This window comes from Chinchilla lanigera, unplaced genomic scaffold (assembly GCF_000276665.1).
Source record: "Chinchilla lanigera isolate Chin_1 unplaced genomic scaffold, ChiLan1.0 scaffold00019, whole genome shotgun sequence".
NCBI classification, from domain to species: domain Eukaryota; kingdom Metazoa; phylum Chordata; class Mammalia; order Rodentia; family Chinchillidae; genus Chinchilla; species Chinchilla lanigera.
In genome coordinates this window covers 2,930,696-2,951,433 of record NW_004955420.1, presented here as the reverse complement: position 1 = coordinate 2,951,433, position 20,738 = coordinate 2,930,696, and the positions used below count along the sequence as shown (strand labels likewise).

The 20,738-nt window shown below is 36.8% G+C and overlaps 1 protein-coding gene across 1 annotated transcript in view; it reads left to right on the top strand.

Moving 5' to 3' along the window:
* Positions 1–20,738, top strand: part of Spata16 (spermatogenesis associated 16) — a 223,398-nt gene that overhangs the window by 182,744 nt on the left and 19,916 nt on the right. The window contains exons 7-10 of the mRNA XM_005383016.2: positions 7,219–7,365; positions 8,422–8,534; positions 15,561–15,725; positions 18,588–18,671. Coding sequence (XP_005383073.1) covers positions 7,219–7,365; positions 8,422–8,534; positions 15,561–15,725; positions 18,588–18,671 — 509 coding nt within the window. The remainder of the gene's footprint in view (positions 1–7,218; positions 7,366–8,421; positions 8,535–15,560; positions 15,726–18,587; positions 18,672–20,738) is intronic.

The following is a 20,738-nucleotide window of genomic DNA, read 5'->3' as shown; positions in this document are numbered from 1 at the left end:
CACAGGAATAGAATCACATAGTATTTGTCCATACACAAATACCATCCACTGTGAATATCTATACCTTCCTCTCATCTGCCACTGGGAACTCGAATTGCTTCCACCTTTTGGCTACTGTGAATAACGCTGCTGTGAACACACCTATGCAAATGCCTGTATAGCCCCAGCTTTTGGTTATTCTGAGTGTACATGCAGAAGTGGAAACACTGGATTGATTTCTAGAGTAACAGCGGTATAATTTTACATTCTCACCTGCATTAGTTTAAGTCAGTAATCATCTAATAACATCATAAAAATGGCATCATCAAGATATATTTAATTTTGCGAACTTCCCCCAACTGCAAAAGTAATAATTCCCAATTCTGAACCTGTTATTTTTCCTCAACAAAGAGACCATTCTTCCCAGAAATTCTATGTGAACACTTTTTATGTGTTTCACATATCAACTGTACTATTTTAAAGATCCCATATTATTTGTAAATATACTGAACTACTAGTTAATTCCCCATATCAAGAATCTTTGGTTTCAAATGGTAGCGAGCACAGCTCAAATGACAGGTGGAGGTGTAGAACACAATGGTTTACACAAATGAAATGCCCATAGATGGGGCTGTTTTCAAGTGCAGCTCAACATTTCTTATTGCAATATTTTCATAGTCAGCTTTATTCTGAAGGTTTACCTGGTACTACCCTCTCAATTACCAGGTCTTTAAATATAACAGCAAGCACCAAAGTGTCATTACAGATCACAAATCACACTGGCCCTAGGAACAATGAGTGTCTCTTCCACACAATCCTTAAGCTTACTCTTTCACATTAGCCTAAACTGTATCATATGCTTATGGCTGAGACAGTAAGTGCAGTCAACAGAATGCCATGGCTTAAATCAACTGGGCCTCATAGGAGGAGGACAGAAAAAAATTCTCCACAGAGATAAAAGGAGACAGAGGGAAATGCATGTTAGATAGCCAACAATAATGATTATTCCAACTTTTATACAGTGCAATAAAAGAGTTTATTGGAATGATACCAGCAGTGTGCTATTTCACCAATAGTGAGTTTAATAAGTATTGAAGGGAATAACAGTATTTGTATTGTCTCAAATCTATTTTGTGAGGGGGGGAATTAAGGAACTTCAGTGTAATAAACCCAGAATAAAGATCCAATACAGTTGATTAAACATCACATTTTGGAATCAATAAGAATTCTAAATGAAATAGAAATGAACTGTGTATAAAAAAATTCTGCAGAATTATTTGTCTTTCTGAGTTTTTATATAGGTTATGAAAAGAAACTTTAATATACAAAATTGGTCTCAAAGAAATACCAGACATCTGAAGTAAAGTAAGGATTCTTAAGAATGAAAATCAATTTTTTTCACTTGCATCTATATCTCTGACATTATAATGAAGGTCAAAGGAACATATAATTTTTTTACACAGAGATTCATTATACATATAGCTTTCTCATATATCACATGTAAAAATCAAAATATACTATCTATGTTTTTTCAAGTAGAAAGCATTATTTATGAGGGAGAGCAATAATGATAACTTAGCTCCAAAGTTGCTGCCTTTTGCTATTTTCTTGCTGATGTGAATTTGTGGATAACTTCCAAGAAAGATATATTGGCATTAAAAGGAGTGCAGATAAAACTCAGAAATGACTGAGAAAGAGGTAATGACAAAGTGTTGGCATTATCAGGTACTGGAGAGGCTAAACTCTGAAACTGATCAGTAAAAAGAAGTCATATAAAACTTACATGGGCCCATCTCACACTGAACAATTGGGACCTTTAGAAATGAGATTTTGCTCTAGCCCAAAATGTCAGAACATTTTGTTATGGACAAAGGGCAGGGAAATGACACGGACACCAGAAAATAGAGAAGGAAAAGAAAGCTGTAGGAAGGTAGAGTGCTAGGATGCTAATACATTTGCGTATTCTAAGAGTTTTTAGATTTCTATGATTTCTCTTTTACAAGTCGCTATGATTTCTCTTTTAAAAAAAAAAAAAACTGCTTTGAAGTGTTTTCTCACAATCTGTTGGTTGAGATTATAATTAGGCACCAACAGAAAATACTGATGATAATGATATTTATATATTATAATTTACTAGTAAAGAGTTCAAATTTTGTTTTACAGATATTTAACTTCTCAACAAATACAGCTACCCCTACACAGAGATGAATCTGCTCACCTATAAACAGTATTTCATGTCTTTGCAGATGCTTTTTGGTGCTGCTAATCGTTTTACTAAACCAGTCTCCATGAATCCAATCTTTTTTGCGATTAAGAGTCCAAATTTTTTCCAGAAAGCAAGAGGAAGCTGAGGTACATCCTCACTGTGAAACTAATCACTCCATCCCACCAAAACTGCTGTGTTCCTTTGGGTATCTTCTCCACTGTTTGCCAGGGCAGATTACTTCCCTCACCTTTCACAACACAAACAGAACACATTAGGGTTTAGGTAAAATGCAGAGCAAAGGCTACGTGACAAAAAGCTCTAAGCTCTTTTAGTGACAGAACATAAATCATATTTCAGAAGATGTGGATATTTATCGGTTTTGATTTTCTGTTGTTTTTATTCTCATTTGGATCATTAAACATTTGGGATTTGGAAAAGTTTACTTCTAGGTCCCACTTAAGTATGGATTGAGCATCTGTTTGGTGCTTTAGGCATATACATAACTTCAGTCATCTCTGGAGGATTAAAATTGGTTGAGTAAGACAACAACCCCTGTGAAAAAGGAGATTAACTCCGAAGTGAATGGTCTAGATGACTTTTAAGAATTAGAAGAGGTAAAACTGAAATACTCAGAAAACTCATAGATAAGGTGGAACTTAAACTGCACACATTTGGAAGGAAGAAATAAAGTGAATAAAGGAAAAATAGGAGAGAAAGTGGGTGTTTCTGAGTTAAAAAACCACAAAAGTTCAGATATGATAAATATAAGCTGGTACAGCCTAGTGAAATCAACAGAAGTGATGATAAACATTTTATACTAGGAAGGACAATATGAACAGTAAAGATGGTGAAGAAGATGCACACAGTGGAGAGCCTTCTGTTCCTGAAAAGGAGAAGTCACCAAGTTCCTAAGGGATGTGGCAGTGATGGGTGATGTTCCAGAAATGCTCATGCAGTCGTAGAGACATACTGGCATAAGACAATACTTCCAGTCCTATGGCTGGGAAGTTCTTTCTGCAATTAAGACATTGTATGCAGGGAAATTTGACCAAGATGATAGCAACAATAATGCAAAGAAAGGAGCTGATATGGGATGAACTGCATGGGCAGATTTAATTAGATTTAAGACTCATTAAATGTCAAGGAATAAACACAAAGACCTGTCAACAAGGGCTTCAAAGTTTTAAGCCAGCGTAATTGAATGAAGAATGTTTTCATACATAATATGCTGCTGAACATAAGGGAAATTGTAGAGTATAAGAAATCACAAGGACATTGTAGAGTATAAAACATCACTTCTCACTTCTGAGGAACAAATTTGCTCTGATTGAGGTAACTTTTGGGATAATAAACAAATGGTCACAGCCTCTAGGTATTTGTAAATGTGTGTTTGAGCTTAGTGAAAATTTGTAGATGGAACTGTCTCTTTCGTACCTAATGTTTTAGTTAGAAATAATAGCTGAAACTTCAGAAATATAGAAATTCCCATGAGTATAGATAGATAGATAGATAGATAGATAGATAAGAAGAATATCAGTGACTCAGAGACAATTTGGGGTACTGAGAAGCGGGGGGAGGGGAGAAAAGGAGGAGAGGGGAAGGGGAGGAGAGGGGAGAGGAGAGGGGAGGGGAAGGCAGAGGAGGAGGGGGAGGAGAGAGTACAGGAGGGGAGAGGGGAGGGAAGAGGACAGGAAAGGATGAAAAGGAACGACTGAACTCCAGGAAAGTGATTTTTTTAAAAGAGGAGACCAGAGCCCGGGTTGTAGCTCAGCAGCACAAGCGCCTCCCTGGCAAGCACAAGGTCCTGAGTTTGATTCCCGGTACTCACAAAATAAGTAAATAAATAAAATGAAAATGAAAAAGGAGACCAATAGTGCATATATTGAAGAACTTAACCAATTTCAAAACTAGTCAATTTCAGGCCTCAAGGTACAATAAAATATTAAGGGAAATCTAACCTTTTGGTAAGAACCAAACATCTTTCATGGGTGAGAGATGAAATAGAAAGATTACACTTTTGCAAAAAAATATGATAATAATATCCCTTTGCTACTATTTTTTAAAGCTTTTGCTTTACTAATAGCTAAAAACTTAGAACCATGTACCTGAAAACTGACTTTTTAATAATGAATTCAGCCATGGTCATCTAAAATTTCCTTTCCAAATGTGACAAATTGTAAAGGAAGGCATTAAAGGATTATTCCTCCCAAGTTTTCTTGACAGTAGCAAAAGAGACATTTTTAAAATGGATTCCACTTTTGTACCAAAGGACAATATAATCTGATTAACTCTCATATCCATCAGAAGCACAAGGCTTTTCGGACGTAGGTAGAGGTTTATGAGCACAAAATTGAGAACAATTAGCACTCAAATTAATGTTACATGAGATTCAACATCTGGTAAGTGAGTTATCATTTTGGGTCATAGACCACCTGCTAAGCTAGATGTTCATATGCTGCAATTTGCTCTGCATACAAATGAAAGAAAAATTATATTTCAAATTTTTTTCTTCTAAATCTAGCAGTATGTATCTTAGAGAACTCTCATGTTTTAACACTTCACTTACAAGTTTAACAATAAATACAGGATAAAATGTATAGAATCAAAAGGAAGAGAAAATATTTGTGTTTTTACAGTTATTTTTATACTAAATTAGCTATCGTGCTAACACTGACTTTCTAGTCCATTCATCGCTGCCTGTATTACTATTGGTCTCCTCTTTCTCCATCAAATATTCAGCAGCAAGAAGAGGAAAACCTCTTAGAGTCTTCATGTTATCTATATAATAGAGTCCTCAAACGTCTGGCTTGATGGACATAGTTCTACTCCTGGAAACACTGAATCTCAAAGCTAACCCAGTTGCCTTGTAACACAATCCAGTTTTTGGACAAGTCAGGAGAATTGGTAAATGCTTCTCTTAATACTTGACAAAAATGGTACCAGCTCAGAAACAGATGATATGTTTGTGATAATCTTCTATAGATTTTAAAAGTAAAGAAACAGTTCACATTTTTAAATCAAAACAGAAATCACATTTTTACATTGTTTATGGAAAGTGAGTCATCCTTTTTAAAAGATATTTTGTGAAGCAAACACCAACTGAAGCATCTATTACTGCAATCTGCAACTTAAAGTGCCTAAAAATTACTCTGCTCGAGAACTCTCAAGCATTTGTTGTCCTTTTCTGGTTAAGAGGCTATTCATCTTCTATTTATTGGTGTTTTCATATTTCTGTAACTTGTCTTCATTGGTCATTATAGCTATGCTCTTAAATTGTCACGGGGCTCTGTCCTTTGGCATCCAGCTGCCTGACTTTCAATTCTGGACACTATTAGCTCATTGTGTAGTCTTCGATGTCTGTAACCTGTTGAAACTCCAGTTTCATCATCTGTATAGTGGGAATAATGCTATCCCCTGCCCCCATGGTTGTTGAGTCAATATGATAATCCTGATAAAGGATAAGGCATAGAAGTGCAGATAAATATCAGGCCTTCTTAACCTTAAGTCCGGGCCATCTACTCCCAAGTGACCGAAGAAGGACCAAAGCAGGCTTGGTATGTTTTTGTCCTGTGTTTGGGTTTAAACAATATTCTTTGGGAATTTAATTCTTTAAATAGTTTCCATACATTTTAACTCTCTATTTAACAGACACATACTATTTACTCAAGCAAGCTCTACCAGATAGCTTACTGCAGTGTTATCTAAACTGTGCTTTGAAAAATCGAAGTCCTGTGAAGAGGATTCAGGCCAGGCTGCAGGTTGAGAATGGTTGTCCTCGCCTCCAGATAGGACAGCTCTACTTCATATCAGCTTTAAGCATGAGGTCTCCTGGCAAATTTTAGTTTGTACAACATGTTTTGCAGCTAAAAAGCAAAGGTGGGGGCAGAGGTTGGATAAAAACACCCATAGTTCACTATGTCTATTATTTTTTAAAGAAATATTACAGATGAATAATGAAGGCTGTATCTTTCTGAATGATTACCATGAGTTTTGATTCTATATTAAAAATTGACCTTTAACCAAATCATAACTCAAAGATGTTTGGAATTTCACCTTTTCCCACTGTGACATTATTAATTAAACAGGTAGGGTTTATTAAACCTCTATGTTCATCTGCCTTCGAGAAGTCTTTTATAATAAGACAAAGCCTTGATGCTCAAAATGGAAATGAATTAGGTGAAGCTGACCTTCAAGATCCCGTTGACATTTGTTCTTACCCCAAAAGTAATGCAGAGTTGAGCAATCTCAAACCGAAGTGCATGGGGTAGACCTGTCTCTGTAAGATAGGTTGTCTGGGTGTGAAACCTGTTTTTCCGGCATTCAGGCTGGGTTATTGAACAGATTATTTCCTATCTATGTCCCTTAACTTCTTTCTTACAGGATGGGGGCCATAGCCTCACTCATAAAGATAGTTCACACAAGACTCTTAGAACATTAGCAGATAGAAAATAAGTACTCAGTAAATATCAACTCTTTTGATCATTAAGAGTGAGTTTGCTTCAGAAATATTTTCATAGCACTTGAATTATTCCCAAGTTTAATTAGAGTAGTCAGTGCATTTGACTACTTAATCATTTGAAATTTCTTTCTATAATTATAGGCAGGATAATAACTAAATTAATTTACCTTGTATTTTAATTTATCTTCTCTTTTATATAACATTATTTCCTTACATTTTAACGAACAGAAAAATCAAATCCTCTTCAAAAGAGTTAGACAGAACAATATTAAGCCTGTAAACTGGTCCCATATGCCCATTATTTGGAGGGTGAGGGGATGATGGCCACAAAATATAGCCATATATTATCACTATGCTTTGTGTATGCAGTGATTAGCAAGGAAAATATAAATAGTGAAACATGATTTTGATATATTATCTATTTGGCCTTTTTTTATATACATAATTTCACTTTGTTCCTTTAATGTATGTTTTTACCATTTTTCCAAGGACCATACCTAAATTCTAGGGGGCGTGGGCTGAATATAATAAGACTGTAATGAAGTTTCTTAGCTCTTTTGCTGTCATATTTCAGATCTTTATGCCCTCCACGTGTTGCCTCAGACAGCTGACTGGTCATCTTTTCCTCCCCAACAATATCTCTTGACTCTTGGCTTCAAAAACAAAGAAGATGGAAAATTTTTAGAAAAAATACCAAATAGGAGTCTACCAACATTTACAGGTAAATCACCTGGATTTCTCATTGTCTTTCAGTACAAGCTAGGAACTGTGCATCTTATCATCACAGGGCTCCAGTGTAGAAGGCGTAAGTCCCTAAAAATGTTTGGTTACAGTTAGCTCCTTCTAATCTCTGTAGATTAGTCAACACCTAAATTCCTGATTCCAGGAAATCTTTCCCCCAAGAGCACGCACAATAAGGGAGGGCCCACTTCCCTGACTCCAATCATCTCATTCCAACTACCTCCATCACCAACGCTTAAACAGAGTATGGTTGGAGAATACAAGAAGTTGTCATCATCAGTTAGCAAACGTGAAACACAATTATGCAACAAAATTGTTACATGAAATAAAATGTATGGCCAATAAGAACTTTAAATCACTTGGGTCCTCTGATGTTGTATTAATATATTTTCTACTCTTTCTTATGTAACTAGATCTCCTGAGCTTAGATGTCCTGAGGAGTATTATAGTTCCGTGGCATTTACAAATTCTAACTGAAATTTTTTAAGGCCTAAGAAAATATTTTCCTGAAGTTTAAGTCCGAAGCTTATAGATTAATTCATAACCGGGTTGAATTCATTCCACCAGCTCTAACCACATACTTAAGAACTGGTGTATTGCCTGGTGCTGCATCCTCTGAGGCTTATCTCAGCTTCGAACTATATTCAAAGTCTGTGGGATCTGCACACTTGAATGATACCTGAGAGGAACAAGACAAGAATCAGACACATTTATGACAACATTTTTTTTCACAACTCAGGGACAACACAGGCATACACTGCAGAGATTGGTGAATTGTAACAGGCTGTCTCTTTGATCTCTCAATCAAGAAACACAACAAAATGAGTAAATGACAGTTTCTAAAGGGCAGTATCTCCTTTCCCTTTTTCATAAGTCTTTCATTGTTATACAGATGCTATAGGAAGAGGATGAGTTTCTATACTAAAGATTTCATATCTATTAATACTGACATGTCCTTATATAGCTTGCCAAAGAAAATATTTTTGAAATGGAAGTCTGGAAAAATGGTATAAAAGTTTATCATTGTAATTTCTAGATCATAAAACTCCTTTCAATCAGCTGACCAGAGAAGACAGTGTGAGACACATGGAAACCATGGGGAAGCGAATCTTGCCAATACTGGATTTTATTAGAGGCACCCAATTGAATGTAGGTATATGAGATTTTTATATTTGTCCATTGTACAAATACTAGAGAATTCTAGAAATTTGGAAAGTTTATGGAGCAGATATTATAAGTGTTGGGTGACTTTAGAAACATTCACAGAAAATCTCATTTGCAAAACCAAACAAATCTAGCTAATGCTTTTATTCCTTTTATATTCTGAAACATATTACAATGCTACACTGTGCAACTTCTAGCATTTATTAGACTAGTGTTCCTTTAAAGAGCTTTTTCTTCATGCCTTCCTGATATCTAATTCAAAGTTGCAGTGAACTTCTCATTTCAAATCAATAACAACATTTTACCAAGCACACTGTTTCTCCTATTTTGTTTACTGAGCATATAACCATCTCATTACCTACACAAGAATCCAAAGCTGTTCAAGCTAGGGCCTCCGCGCTGATGAATTGGCTGCTATGGTAAACACTGGCAGTTGAGCTTTGTACAGCCTTAAGGTAAATTATCTAATCCCTGTGTATGATCCACAAAAAATATGCTTTTTCTACTTTTCACTCTTAAAAGTCCAAAATATGACTTGAATAATGTGATGTTCTTTTACAAAATTTACGCCATTGTACTGAAAGTATACAAAGAGAACTTCTCATTAGCAGGCTATAAACACTGCAGATTTCTCCTCTTTTAATATTTTTCAAAAAGCCTGCATATTGGAAATTTTAAACAATTTTCTTCTTGTGGTTTTTGTGTTACATCATTGATTTGATGTTCTTACCTTACAAGGAGAACCAAGGGGGTCATCACAAACAGCTACTCAACATCTGTTCAGCAGTTTATCTGCTCAATAATATTATTCAGCATTTTAGAACAGCTATAAAATTCCTCATCTATTTGCATAATTTCTAATTCTATGTATTACAAATGCAAAAGCACATTGTTACTACATTTTTCTGCCACACACAGCTACACACACATACACACATAAGTATGTTCCACTCAATTATCCTGCCCTATATTTCTATTAATTAGAAATTCATCTCCATTTTAGCTGGCTCTGGCTGCCATAACCAAGTTGCATAGACTGGCTGGCTTAAATAACAGAAATATATTTTTCCATAATTCTGGAGACTAGAAGTCTAAAATCAAGGTGCCAGCATGGCTGGGTTCAGATAAGGGTTCCCTTGTTGACTTTCAGGCAGTTACCTTCTCGCTGTGTCCCCATTTGACAGAGACACAGAGCAAACTATCTGATGTCTGTTCTTATAAGGTCACTAATTCCTTCACAAGGGTGCCATCCTTCATGTCATTAAATCCTAACTTCTCCCCAGAGACTTCATCTGAAAGTACCATTACATGGAGGATTACAGCTCAACATATAAATGGGAGGCAAAAACATTCCATCTAAGTTAATCTCATCACCTATATTATAAATGCTGGGTCCTATTCTGCAATCCACCCTTTATCACAACCTCCTCCAACCGCATGCACACATGTGCCCTCACCAACCTGCCCCTCCTAGTTAGAAATGCACACTTACTACTGTTATCATCAGGTCCTTACGACTGTGTATGCTTATCACCATGAAGCCTTAGCTGTTCTCCTTACTGCCTGGCTGTCTTAGCAGAGCCTGGTTGCTGAGTGTTGGGGAAATGATCTGTCTGTGCCTCTCTCTTTGAGGCAGTGCTTCCTTACCCCGTTACTTGTCAAGAAACTGGCTACAACAGCTCCTGGCTCTTTATCTACTAATGTGAAAGCAGGATCAGCCAACCCAAGCATTATGCATGTTCTTCATGTTCATTCCTCCACATTTCAACGGGCATTCTGACCGCATGGAGATTTGTGTATGTCTATATCTTTGTGAGTCTACAAAGGAGATTTAAAAACCATAATTAAAGAGATTCTTAGTTCTAAATTACAGCTCAGTCTTCTTTAGAATCAGTCTCCATGGCATTCTGCTAACTATAAGGAATTTCATCAACTTTCTTATATTCCCTTTATGCATGTTATGTACTTTGAAATTACACAGTCTTCTAAAATGAAGGTAGTGCTAGTGTCCTATGGATCTCAAATTCTTTTCCTTTGTTCATATTCCTCAGATCACTGATTTCCTCAGATCCCCTCACACAGGCAAACTGAGGTCCCCTGCAGCTATGGACAAGATCTACTGGGCATAGTGGGACTGGATGATGGACTGTAGCCTCCCTGACAGCAGGCTTTGACCATGAGAGCCTCAGCTTCACACATCTTCCAAGACATTTCCACTAGAAGACACTGGCAGTGCTTTGGGCAATAGATTTATTCTAAAGAATTTTAGATTTTTCAGTTACCTTTTATATTGGTGACTGAGGCATGATTTTCCTCGTTCACAAAGGGAAAGAATCATCCATCTGGAACATCAACACTTTCATCCAGGCTTAATAGCTAAGAAATATATTTTGTGTCATACATGTTCAGAGATTTTTTAAATTCATTTTGACAATGTTCCTTAGTAGGAATAGGCTTTGGAATATGAAAACACAATGAATTAAAACTTTAGCATTCATAAACTACAGGAGACCTAAAGACAATGCTAGTCCTCAACATAATGCTCTGGCCAGAATTACTTATACAATTTTAAAGCATTGGTGCATTTATATTGTCACATAAGTGATGATAAAGGCGTAGATTTCTAAATAACACTTGGGCAATATCGAGAATTCTCATGATCTATTCCCTATACATATTGAATATTTAATCACCTTATAAATATTTAGTTTATATCTACCTAGATAACATCTACTTAGCATCTTTAATAAGTAAAATAGTTAACCTGGTAAAACACTAAATTTTAATATCATAAGGTTTTCTTTGGTTGCTCCAATTTTCTATTTTCCTCCATTGAAGTAAAGGATTTTGTTACCTATAGAATGCATATAAAACCATAGAATAACAATTTACCCTCAATATAAGCATATTAAAGCAAAATTCTTTTTCTAAAGCTAACAAATTACTCTTGTTTCCAAATCCTTGAAACATTTCATAATCAAGAAATTTTCCTGAGATTCTGCCATTTGCCAAGAGAAAGGGAGTAAGAGTGGAGGGGGGATAAGACAGGGTGACGGATACTGGATATGATCAAAGTACGTTATATGCATATATGAACACATCACATTGAAACCCAGAATTTTGATACTAAATAAAGAATTGTTCTTGACTCAAATATATGAGAAAAAATACAGAGGCCAAGTGCTGTGGAGCACACCTGTAATCCCAAGGTACCTGAGAGGCTGAGGCAGAAGAATCACAAGTTTGAAACCAGTCTGGATAACTAGGCAAGACTTTGTCTCAGAATACAAAGGGGTGGAGATACAGCTCAGTGGCAGAACACTTGCCTAGCATACATGAGGTCCTGAGTTCAATCGTCAGTGTACACACACACACACACACACACACACACACAGAGTCCTGGTTATCAGACAAGTGATAGCATACTGATTGCATGCACAAGCTTCCACTAAGGAACTAGAGTTTAGGAGAAGCACATGTATAAAAACATTTTCCCTCACATTATCTCCTTTGACCCTCACAATTTGGTGACATTTTGTCACCTTCATTTTACCAATGAGAAAACAGTAACATAGCTAAGCTAGGAGATCCTTGCTGTGAAGGATAAAGGAAATCCTTCACTCAGCTAGGGGATCAGGAGCCAGGAGTTTGGAATATTGTTCCAGTATCCTTTCACTGAGACATATTACTTCTCTTTGAAATAAAAGTTTGATCCTTGCTGGAGGCAAAGCACACATAAAACAACATAAAAATTATTCTAAAGCTATATTCGATTTTTAAAATGAACAGCTAAGTATACAAACAAATTAGACTCAGAAAATTAATTGTGAAAAGCATCCTAGGGAACATGAATGTTCGCTCATTACCAGGAGATGGTAGACACAGTTGGTAAAGGAGACAAAGGACCTCCTTGGTTGGAGGGAGGTTTCTCTTCCAATGATTTCCTTTATCCTTCACAAGTTTCCTTGTCTTTACAGACTGAACCGGTAGGCATGCAGTACATGACCAAACAAAACAGATTCTGACATTTTAAGAATTCTAATCCTCAACATGTCATCGTTTTCCTGGTGGTTTCCTATCCTAATGAACATCAGCGAGCATCCCTGCTGTAACGGCATTTTTTCCTTCTCAGGATTTTTGTCCTAATTATTTACCGTGCTGCTGGATGGCACACTGCCTTTTCATTCATTAACTTTATTGGCTTCTCTCACTTTCAAACCTTATGTACTATGCTTTCTGGGCTAAATGTTAAAGAGTTAAAATCTCTTGCCATGCAAAAAGCTTCCTTCACAAAATGACTTGCCAAAAATGACCTAACTAACCATTTTTAATACCTCGTTAATTTTACTTTTAATTTCTTCCAAGTGAAGCATAAAAAATATTTACACATGCACACTAGAAATGCACAATAATATGTGCTTTCTACTGCCCCCCCCCGCTTTTGCAATTAATGTTTCTGTTTGTGTGTGTTGTGCCAAATGAAAATACATCCCCAGTGCTTGGACTCTGCATTTCAGCAGTATTCTACAGTGCCACTTATTTGCCAAACACTTATCCATAACTGCTATGAAATCTAGGCAATTATCTGACTGAAGCCTTCATTTGAACTCGCTATTTACCTAACCTTCATTGTACCTGTGTGAGGTTTTAGTTTCAATCTTGGCCGCTTTATTATACTCTCTCCAGCAGCTAAGGAGCCCTTTGATGGCCTCTAAAGTCTCTGGAGAGGGCTGCCTCCTTTCAGGTATAGATAATTGCTAGCACTAAATGTTTAAGCTAATTTCTTTGTTTTTCATTATTTCTTTTATTTTTGTAAAAAAAAAAAAAAAAAAAAAAAAAAACAGCATTAAAACATTCCTGTTGCATTAAAATACTACTTTTCAGCTTTTTCACTTTGTCTTTCAAAAACCCCTATCTGGTATAGGTAAAATGTTAATCTATCACTTCTTGATAAACTAAACTGCATTTGACTGGGGGCAAGGGGAGGATGGGTAGCTATTAGCAGGAAACTGCATTCTTTCCCTAGTATCTTATTCATATGGAGCACTTCCTGTTTTGTTATGCATCCAACAATCAAGCTAACAAAGCACTGTTTCCTTCCACTATTTTTATTTTCCTGATGTTTTGGAAAATTACACTAATAGATTATGTTCCCAAGCAGGCTGCAGTTGTTTCTGTTCTTTGGAGTTGAGTCACTATACCACTTTCCTACAACTAGCCCCATTGTTTCTTTTTAAAGAAGGACAAAGAAAGCAATTTTTCTTCAGAAAGAAAACCATTTCTCCTCCAACTTGCTTTCCTCTACTTGACAGAATGCCATTGTTTAGCTACATGTTTAAACCGAATGGTAGACCAGCTATTTCATCAATTCAGGCAACAGATCTCAAATCCACCATTTGCAATCATAGCTCCTATAGGTTTATAGATTTTCATATAAATGATTCATCAAAAAGAATAAATTAGTAAGAATAGAAGACATTACATGAATAGCACAGATAGGTATTAGGGAGAAATAAAGCAAATAAAATGCAGTGGTGCCTAACCTTCTATTTCCAAGATTCTGGAAAAATGCCAGCTTCTAGAGGTTACTATCAATCAAAACATGAGCATGACATTTCAGAAAGAACCGCTTTCTAATTTCAAGCTGAAGTTCAGACGGTCTTTAGTAATACTAGTTTCTAACAATCTTTCTCTTTAGAGAAAATTCTCTTTCAAGAAGGAAAAGCATGTCTGCTTTCTATGATTCCTAGAAGAAATGCTATTTCATAAGGATTCACAAGCAGTCCTTATAAACACCACAAATAAAATAGTACTTATCAGAAACTTAATCAGAGCTGTAAGGTGGTGATTCATCCTCAAATTTCTTTTTGAGATATTGGATTGGAGACACCTAGGTAATTCATATTTCTAGGGTCATGGATCAAAATACTGAGACTCACTGAATGAAGCCCAAAATTGTTAATTGCTTAGTCAACAAAAAAAAAAGCCTAAAAACTTAGGTGCAAGTGGTCCAGGAAGGGTCCTGCCAGCTCTGCTCACCCAAATCTTCCTCTTCCAAGCGCCAGGATGCAGAATGTAGTTGTGAAATCAGATCCCCCCACAACTTCCCATTTCTCAACACCCTCTAAACACCAGACCGGCAGACCACCAGAAACCAAGGCCTTGATTATAACATTTTACATGTCCCCTTATGTCAAAGTATGTACCTTTTCCTAAAGACAAACCTGAGAATGTTGTGATAAACTTTGTCTCTCAAGTATTACAATTGTATTGAACTTTTTAGAGAAGGTAATGTGTCTTCACTGCAGATGGCCATACCAGATATTCAGGAGGGCCACTTCATTCTAAGTTGCCTCATCGTAAGAAAACGTAAAATACCAATAGCTCTGCTGGGGAGAGGAGGGCCTTACAAATGTGCAGTGTAATCCATTCCAAGGTGGATCTTCTCCATTGTTGAAATGACCCTAGAAGCAAAAGTGAGCTGCCACAAGACTAGGAGCCAGAGTACAAGGCCATCCAATGAGAACCAAAGATGATAGCAATGTAATGTCATGTTTATCTCCACTGAGATAAACAGAATTCAACTTGCACAAAACTTTCTTTTATAGGCCCAAGGTAGTAGGCAACCTTCAGCTTGTGTGACGGTTTGGTATTTAAAGTCGCCTCCTCTTTATGGGTGCAGCCCTGTGAGATCACAACTAGGAGAGCACAGGTATAATTTCAGTCCTGTCATTTCCTCCCTACCTTGTTTCCCAAGGAAGGACAACCAGCAAACCCATCTCAGCAGTCCTGGAAAGAGCTCCCTTGCATCCATATCCACCTGCTTGAAAAAGATATATAGACTTTTTTTTTTTTCTTAAAATGATCAAAAAGAAAAAATCATTTGTATTAAGACACCCTTGCTCCAAAAGAGGCAAATGGAGTATACCAGGTCTTTACTTCCATCGCTAGGGATGGGTATCTTTCCATGGCTTTGTTCTAAAACCATTTTTTTCTTTCCTATGAGACCAGGGTGGGCTCTGCGCATGCTCGGGTGTGATGGAGAAGTTGCAGTACGCCAGCCTCCTCGGCCAGCTACAGAGAGTAAAAGAGCAGTCCCAAGTGATTAATCAAGCAATGGCAGAACTAGCAACCATCCCCTATCTACGGGACATCAGTCACCAGGAGGCGGAATTGGTATTTGTTTTTCTTCGTTTAAGGCTTTCACAGGCCCTGGGCCAACAGAAGAGTGATACAGTCTAAAAAAAATTGTGATAATAAATGGAGTCTGAAGGCAAACTCTCTACCATCCATGAAGCATTTTAATGAAGAAAGTGGAAAATGTAGGGCTATCTGATTTTTATTTGCTCACATTGACTACTTTCCATCTCTTACAGCAAGAACTTTGTAATGTATAAAAACATAAAAAAGGACTGGTTATTCATATTGTGTCAGGCTTTTTGCTTTAAGTAAAATGAAATTTTAATAAACTGCTTCTAAAACTCTAAGATATGTTAATACATGATTCTCTTCTTGGAAAAAGGAGAAGACAAAAGAGATTATGTGGAAAAATACAACCCTACAAAATGGTCCTTAGAGTTTTCTTAATCAATTCTAGTATTACCATATATTTTGGCAGTGTCAACACACACTAATACATTTGGATAAATCGGTAAAACTTTATTTGAAGAGAAAGATGTAGTTGGTCAAAATAGCTGCTTCTTAAACTGAACTTACTGGGTAGCTCAGAAAACCAGATATTTTGACCTTACTCAGAGCCAGTCAAAACTAGTTAGTTGAAGGAATAGTTCACCAAAAGACTTTTCAAACAGATTGTGTACCGGGCGTGGTGGCGCACGCCTGTAATCCCAGCACTCAGGAGGCTGAGGCAGGAGGATCGTTGTGAGTTCGAGGCCAACCTGGGCTACAAAGTGAGTTCAAGGCCAGCCTGAACTGCACAGAGAGACCTTGTCTCAAAAATACCAAAAAAGGGGCTGGGGATTTAGCTCAGCGGCACAGTGCCTGCCTGGCAAGTGCAAGGTTGTGAGTTCAATTCCCGGCACTGGAAACAAAACAATAAAAAGTTTGCCTTTAAAAAAAAAAAAAAAAAAAAAAAAAAAAAAAAAAAAAAAAAAAGATTGTGTATTAACATAATAATTAATATTAGAAATTATAACACTTCATTTGAAAATTAATTACTAAACAGTATGCTGCCCATACAAAGAAAGGTAAAATGTGCTCTATATGGAGATCCTAATGTGTTGTAAGGAAGAGCTCTTTACTTTGAAGCTTTAATTGAGAGTAGCTAAAACTAATTATAGACTTGAATTGAATTCACCCAGCAAGGATGAGAACAGCCCAAACTGATTACCTGTAATTTTCAGATAACTAAAAGAATCCTCCCTGTTTTAGTTTTTAAAAATGTAACCAAGAAATGAGCTGCCAGCATATAGAATGTTCATCTAAACCTGTTAAAAAAACATTAAATAAATACTGATATCAGAGTAAGCATATGAAATGCTCTGCCTAACCAAAGAATAAAACGATATATACTACACATAAAAACTATGAAGTAAGGCTATTAATCAAGGACTTATTAAGTCAAACTGGCAGTGATACTTTCTAACTCTTTACAGTTGCGTGTAGAAGAACACCATCTAAAAGGCTAAGTGTTTATCTTACCATTCATAAAGCATTCAGAAGTACGGTTAAATATGAGCTTTCAAATTGCATATTATAGCCAATTTTAGATGATTAATGCTCCTTTGAGATAAGCGGAGGCAAAGAAAATGTTAATTTAGGGAAGCCAGCAAAATGTTGATCCTTTCTTCTTGAAAAGCACATTTTGGATTCAAATGAAAAATACAGAGCAGTTTGCCACGCATAAGCCTCCTCAACCACACATCTATGGGTTTGTTTCCTCCAGAAATACTCATTTTTCAAAATATACACAGAGAGCACCAAACTAATACTACTGACATCCCTGTCTAATGGACAATTTTTCAGTATCTGAAGCCTTAAAAAATGGGATTTTATGGAATATTTTCATAATTCATGTGCTCACCAGAAAAAATAGATATATATGACTGTATATCTGCAAGCCAAATATTTAAAAAGCATATATCTTCAAGATTTTATTGCCTTAGGTAATAGATTATACTTTCCAGCTTCCAAGTACGGGTTACCCCAAAAAATAGACCCTAGTACTGCCTGGCATGGCACTGGGTGAACAGTGCCTGCTCAGTAGAGGATCTCCGAGTGACTCAGCTCTGCCCTCCTACTTAAGTTCTGCAATAGCTACAGCATAGAAAGACTATCTAAGGGTTCAAACTGTTTGATGTTGCAGTGAGCTAAACGAGGATGTGTCCCTTGGGGGACACTTTTTATTAAAGTTTGAGTATCACAAGGTTTGATGCAGCTTCATTATTTTACAGCCATATGTGCATCATGTACATATTGTTTTCTATTAGCATGTGCCAGGTGTCTGTTGTGGACACAGTGAAGCATGTTGAAAACTTACCTTTGGGACCTAAAAATAGACACATTAAATTAAATTTTAAAACAGTTATTTCAAAATTTTAACAAAGAAAAGAACTTAAATGAGCTCGATTCTTAAAGAGGCAATAAAGCAGCACAATGCCAGTATCATTCTCTGGTGAGCTTTTGCATGACGCCTAGAATTATGATACATTAGCCTCAGGAGAAAATACTAAAACGCGTTCATGTACTACATGGCATTTCCTGAGAGAATTAACTACCGCCTTCATTCTTTACAACCCAAATCTCTTTTTAACAAAACACCAACACTTACTACACTAAAACCTATACGTTTTCTACAAATTTTCAAGAAGAACCTTTCCATTGTTTCAATATTTTATATCTGCAATAACGCTCCGTAATGACTCAAGCGAAGACGAGGTGGCAGCATTCATTGTGGGAAAGATGAGTAATAAAATCATCAGCGTACAAATGATTTTTTAATTAGGTTTTAATCTGTGTATTTAGAGAAGTTATTTCTGTGTGAATTCCACACTGATAATTTTTATCTTGCTGCCACAGCTGCAGTTACTAATGGCAGATGCTATGGACACCCTTGAAGGAAGAAGGAGCAATAAAGAACGTGTGTGGAATACCATCCAAAAGGTAAAACTTTGAACTGAAGGGAAAAGTTATGTTATTCTCAAAGCAAATGTCCATCTTGCATCAAATCTGTTTAAAAGATAAAAAGAAATGAATGTTCTCTGGGTTGTTTTCCGCTTGTTTTCTTTTTTAAGTAAATGCAGCTCTCTCTCCCTGGAGTGTAACCAAAATCAAAGCTGAATTTATTTAATCTGTTCCCTCAGGTCTGTTCCTTTCCAACAGACTGTCTTCATATGCTTTCATGATTCTTCTTCATGATCATGCTCATTTTCATATTCTTTTGAAATGATCTGCTTCTGCATTATTGGTGATGATAATTTTTGAAGGCTTTTTACCAGTATTTTAGCCCATTTCCCACTCCTTTTCCCTTTACTGGCGTTTGCCATTTGTTGTCACTTAATGACAACATTACAGAGATCCTCAAAGAAACTAGTGCATTGATGACTTCAGTGGAGGAGTCACGTGCTAGTGATTAGAAGCAGAGGGATATCGCTTTGTGACTGGGGTTTAAGTGCAACAAACACTGAGATGCGCCTGGCACCAGGTACTTAGGAGACTTGAGTGACACTGCAGGGCCCTCTGGAAATCTGAAAGTTGGTAATGATGGGTCTCCAATCTAGCTCAAGCTAGCATTTCCTCCCCATTCAGTCTTCTCCTGTCACTGTAAGACCCCACAAAGGGAGACTGGTGTCAGGAGATGCAAAAGAAGCAAAGAAGCCTAAAGTTTAAGAAGTAACATCCGGGCCAAGGAGATAGCAAAGCCGCACAGCACCTGCCTGGCAAGTGCAAGGTCAATTCCTGGTACCAAAAAAAAAAAAGTGACAGCAATCCCTGAGGGATTCTGGTGCCTCTGAGAAAGCACGTCTTCTGAAATGAACTCTGATGTCCTGATATATACATATAAAGCATCAAAAGAATTGAGCAAGTATTTGTTGAATATCTGCTGTGCTGGAAAGGCACTAGGTGTTAGATCTATTTTGGTGGATCAGACGTGGCCATCTAGACTGCTACTTTGATAAGTAGCAGTATTGGATACTTCAGAAGAGAGGAGCTATTCAGTGAACTATGGAAGCAGATAGTGGAGAATAGCCTAGTCCAGGAGATCAGGAAAGCCATCTCTGAGCATGTGATAATCATACAGCATCTAAAGAATTTACAGTAATCATCCAGGTAAAAGACAAGATCACCAAACAGGGAACAGTTTGGTGAACAAGAGTACAAAGAAAGGCTAGCACACTGAAAAAAAAAAATGACAAATGCGTAAAGAGAAATAAAATTACATACAGAATTAATACAGAATTAAATACAGAAGCAAGAAAAATCAAATCAAAGACATGTTTATAAAATGAGTTGAGGATTTGGAGTATTTCAGAGTGTTTGTCTCTGGAAAGTGGTTTTAAGATGCCTTTATAAGGGGCTGCAGATTTAGCTCAGCGGCAAAGCGCCTGCCTGGCAAGCGCAAGGTCGTGAGTTCGGTTCCCGGTACCAGAGAAAAACCAAACCAAAAAAAAAAAAAAGATGCCTTTATAGCTGTGGTGAGATGGGTTGAAAAGGGGACAGGACTGTGGGGAGGTCAGTTATTAATAGATGTTGTTCACCCAAGGGAGACATGATGGTGGCTTGGTCTAAAGTCGTGGGTATAAAAAAGGAGAAAAGCAGACAGAAACAAGAAATATTTAGGAATCCAAAACTGTAGGCCTTATTACTAATGGGATATGGGGGCTGAGAATATAGACAAAGTACAGAATGATGCCTGGATATTTGCTTGAGTAACCAAGCAGGGGATGCTGGGAGATGGTTTACTAGTGCCATTTATTAAGGAAGAAAACTGACACAGGTGCAGCTTCTGCCTGAGAATATAAACCCCTCTGGAGTCCAGTCAGGAGACAGAAACCATACCAGCTATTTGAGTGAGAATTTTATATAAAGAATGGTTAGCTAACTAGGACATTATTAATTATGTAACTGAAAAAAAACAAAGGGGAAGAGTAAGTTATTATTGAAGAAGCAATTAAAGAAAGCCAACTATCACCCCTTAGGGTGGAATAACAGAGAAGAGTCTGGAATGAC